At 42.5% G+C, this 4,240-nt stretch overlaps 1 protein-coding gene across 1 annotated transcript; it reads left to right on the top strand.

The window, feature by feature from the left end:
- Nucleotides 1-1,080: 1,080 nt before the first annotated feature.
- Nucleotides 1,081-3,894, top strand: LOC138898488 (uncharacterized). Its single transcript, XM_070184557.1, has 4 exons — nucleotides 1,081-1,124; nucleotides 2,119-2,192; nucleotides 3,153-3,325; nucleotides 3,502-3,894. The coding sequence occupies exons 1-4, from the start codon at nucleotides 1,081-1,083 to the stop codon at nucleotides 3,892-3,894; spliced, it is 684 nt and encodes a 227-aa protein (XP_070040658.1).
- The last annotated feature ends 346 nt before the right edge of the window (nucleotides 3,895-4,240 follow it).

Here is a 4,240-nt window from a genome sequence, read left to right as displayed (position 1 = left end):
GATAATGTGTGGCCTTGTCGGCTTCTATTTTGATATATAGTTGTCCATAGCAGCCTTGTCAGCTCGCCCTACCGTATTCTGCATGTATATATGTCTTTTGGGCATGTTTCCTCACGTATGTTATTCACATGATTTAGCAGTTTATTGACAAATGTTATACATGACCTACCCCTATTTCATGTTTATATTCTAGACGTATACTTAAGGGTGTTCGACAGGTATGACTCGGGCACTCATCATGGCCCATCGGTTTGGATCATGACAAAAGTAGTATCAGCACAGTTCTGTCCTATGGTTGTCTATTGACCGTGTCTAGTAGAGTCTTGTTTATGAATGTGTAATGCACCACACTTATAAACAGGAGGTTGTAGGGCATATATGATGTTACCTTCCCTTCTTATCTTAGATCATGCGATATAAGGATTCATTTTTCTAATGATATGTTATGTTTTCAGCGATGCCTAAAAAGGCCACAACCGCTAGAAGGGCAAGTCTGTGGCTGATGAGACTATGAGCCGAGCGCCACGAGTTACCAGGTCTCAGGGAGAGTCTCAGAGTGAGACTCCATATCAAACTTCACATACCCTGCCCTCTCCAGAGAAGATTCGAAGGGCACCTGCTCCAGCACCTGCCCCAGCTCCCTAGCCAGATGCACCAGGTCAGGAGATGAGAGATGATATTCAGCTATTGACTCGATTAGTGGCCGCACTGGCTCGGCACTAGGAGGTAGGTATTGGACATGCAGATAGGGCCATCGGCACAAGGGTTCATGATTTTATTAATTTGGACCCTCTGGTATTCACTGGAGAAGATCCAAACAAGGACCTTGAGGTATTTATCGATAGGATGCAGAGGACTTTGAGGGTAATGAAGGCCACAACGACTGAGTCAGTTGAGATAGATTCCTATAGATTTCTGGATGTTGCAGTTAATTGGTATGAGTCTTGGGAGTTGTCTAGGGGTGAGGATTCCCTTCCAGAAGTATGCCAGGAGTTTACAGAGGCTTTTCTTCATCATTATTTGCAACCAGAACTTAGACGGGCCAGAGTCAATATATTCTTGACCCTTTGGTAGGGTAATATGGGTGACCAGGAGTACAACCTTCAGTTTGATTCTTTGGTTAGGTATGCTCCTAGTATTGTAGCTAAGATGGAGGATCGGGTTCACCGGTTTATGATGGGGTTAGAGCCGCACCTGCTTAATGACTGTATGTTGGTCTCACTTCAGCCAGGCATGTATATTTGTCGTATTCATGCATACGCACAAGGTGTAGAGGAGTGTAAGCAGAAGCAGAAGCAGAGGGTCGATAGAGAGCATGATAGGGTCTAGAGTAAGAGAGCGAGATCTTCAGGTCCTTCTAGTGAGTTTCGAGGTAGTCAGAGACAGTAGTACCCGAGGTATCCAGCCAAGCCATCGGCTAGTGCCCCCTCAGTTTGCTGGTAGGAGATTTGATCGCTCCACATATCCAGGGCCCAGTCAGAGTTTCAGGGCCATTAGTTCTCAGTATAGGGGTGAGTCAAGTCAGATGAGGCCGCCCTTTCCGTGATGTTCTCAGTGTGGTAAGCAACATGCCAGGCAGTGCCGGTATGCAGGCCACGTTATGAGAGATTTTCCAACGAGAGGTGGTGCAGGTATAGTTGAACCAGCGAGATCTGTAGCTAGTTCGTCATCATCAGTACGCCCCCCTAGGCAAGGTTCACAGGCACCAATCGGTCATGGTAGAGGTAGAAATAGAGCATCTAGCTCGAGCGATCCTCAGAACCTCATTTATGCTTTAGCGGGTTGATAGGATCAGGAGTCGTCACCTGATGTTGTTACAAATATATTATCAGTCTCTTCATATCATGTATATGCATTTATTGATCCAGGTTCCACCTTATCGTATGTCACTCTATAGATTGCTAGTAAGTTTGGGATAGAACCTGAGTTGATTAAACTTTTTGCGGTGTCTACACCTGTTGGGGATCCAGTGATAGCTAGATGGGTATATAGAGATTGTATAGTAGTAATTCATAGTCGTTCTACATTGGCAGACTTGATTGAGTTACATATGGTAGAATTTGATGTTATAATGGGTATGGATTGGTTGGCTTCTTGTTATGCTAACGTTGATTGCAGATCAATTATGGTTCGGTTCCAGTTTCGAGGGGAGCCATTTCTGGAGTGGAAAGGTAATAATGCATCACCAAGAGGTAGGTTTATTTCCTTTCTCAAGGCAAGGAAAATGATCAGAAAGGGCTATATTTATCACTTAGTTCAAGTACAGGATGTGAAAGCAGAGTCATCGACCCTTCAGTCTATCTCGGTGGTTAATGAGTTTTTTGATGTTTTTTTCCGATGAGGTTCTAGGCCTTCCGCCAGGGCGGGAGTTAAGTTTGCTCTTGATATATTACCAGATACTCTGCCGATATTTATTCCTCCTTATAGAATGGAACATGCAGAGTTGAGAGAGTTGAAAGAACAACTGAGGGATTTGCTTAAAAAAGGCTTTATCAGACCCAATATATCACCGTGGGGGAGCACCTGTATTATTTGTGAGAAAGAAAGATTGTTCCTTGCGGATGTGTATTGATTACAGGTAGTTGAATAAGGAGACAATTAAGAAAAATTACCCGCTCCCGAGGATTGATGATTTATTTGATCAGTTGCAGGTTGCCAGGTGTTTGTTGAAGATAGACTTGAGGTCTGGGTACCATCAAGTAAGGGTTAAAGAGAAAGATATTCCGAATGCATCATTCAGGACCAGATACATGCACTTTGAGTTTCGTGTTATGTCGTTTGGTTTGACCAATGCCCCAGCAGTATTCATAGACTTGATGAACCATGTGTTCAGACCCTTTCTAGATCTTTTCATGATTGTATTTTTGGATAATATTTTGGTTTATTCCCCTTTAGAGGCTGAGCATGCATATCATTTGCGTATTGTGCTCAGAGTTCTACAAAAAATGAAGTTGTACGCAAAATTCTCTAAATATGAACTCTGTAGCTTTCCTTGGGCATATTATTTCAGGTGAGGGTATCCGGGTTGATACACAGAAGATTGAGGCAGTGAAGACTTGGCCTAGACCCACGACACCGGTGGAGGTTCATAGCTTCCTTGTTTTGGCAAGTTATCACAGGAGATTTGTAGAGGGCTATTTCTTCTCTTTCAGCACCATTGACAAAGTTGACTGAGAAGGCAACTAAGTTTCAGTGGACTGATGCTTGTGAGAGTAGTTTCCAGGCATTGAAGGACAAATTGACTTCAGCACCGATTCTGACACTCCTAGAGGGAACCGATGGTTATGCTATCTATTGTGATACTTCGGGCATTGGATTAGGTTGTGTATTGATGCAGCATGGTAAGGTTGTCGTTTATGCTTCTAGACAACTAAGAAAGCACGAGAAGAATTACCCAACCACGATTTAGAGTTAGCCACGGTGATTCATGCACTAAAGATGTGTAGGCACTATTTGTATGGTATACATGTTGATATCTATATGGATCATATGAGCCTTTAGTATATCTTCAAGCAAAAAGAATTAAATTTACATCAAAGGCAATGGTTGGAGCTACTGAAAGACTATGATGTTGATATTTTATACCATCCAAGGAAGGCGAATGTAGTACCCGACGCTCTCAGCCATAGATCTATGGGTAGCCTATCATATTTACAGCCAGAGAAGAGTGAGATAGCCCATGAGATTCATGAACTAGCTAGTCTTGAAGTTCGATTACTGGATTTAGGTGATACCAGAGTTACTATTCAGGATATGACATCCTCTTTAGTAACTGAAGTGAAGGAACGCCAGTATGAGGATCATGTGCTAGCTCATTACAGAGATATAGCCCTTCAAATGGAGAATACACCATTTGAGATTACAGGAGATGGAGTCCTCATATATCGAGGATAATTATGTGTTCCTAATACGGCAAGGGCTGCACCAACAGGTTATGGGAGAAACTCATTATTCTCGTTATTCAGTTCATCCTGGAGAAACGAAGATGTATCATGATATCAGGGAAATATACTAGTGGGACAAAATGAAGAAGGATATAGCAGAGTTTGTTGCTCATTGCCCTAATTTTTAGCAGGTTAAGATTGAGCATTAGAAACCCAGTGGATTATTATAGGCTATAGAGATTCCGACTTGGAAATGGGAAGTAATTAATAAGGATTTCATCATAGGCTTATCTCGTACCCAGCGTAAGTTCGATTCTATATGGGTGATTGTTGATAAAATCATCCCATTTTTTGCC

This window comes from Nicotiana tomentosiformis, chromosome 9 (genome assembly GCF_000390325.3).
Source record: "Nicotiana tomentosiformis chromosome 9, ASM39032v3, whole genome shotgun sequence".
Classification (NCBI taxonomy): domain Eukaryota; kingdom Viridiplantae; phylum Streptophyta; class Magnoliopsida; order Solanales; family Solanaceae; genus Nicotiana; species Nicotiana tomentosiformis.
Note: the sequence above shows the minus strand (reverse complement) of the source record. Positions and strands in the feature narration are given on the sequence as shown.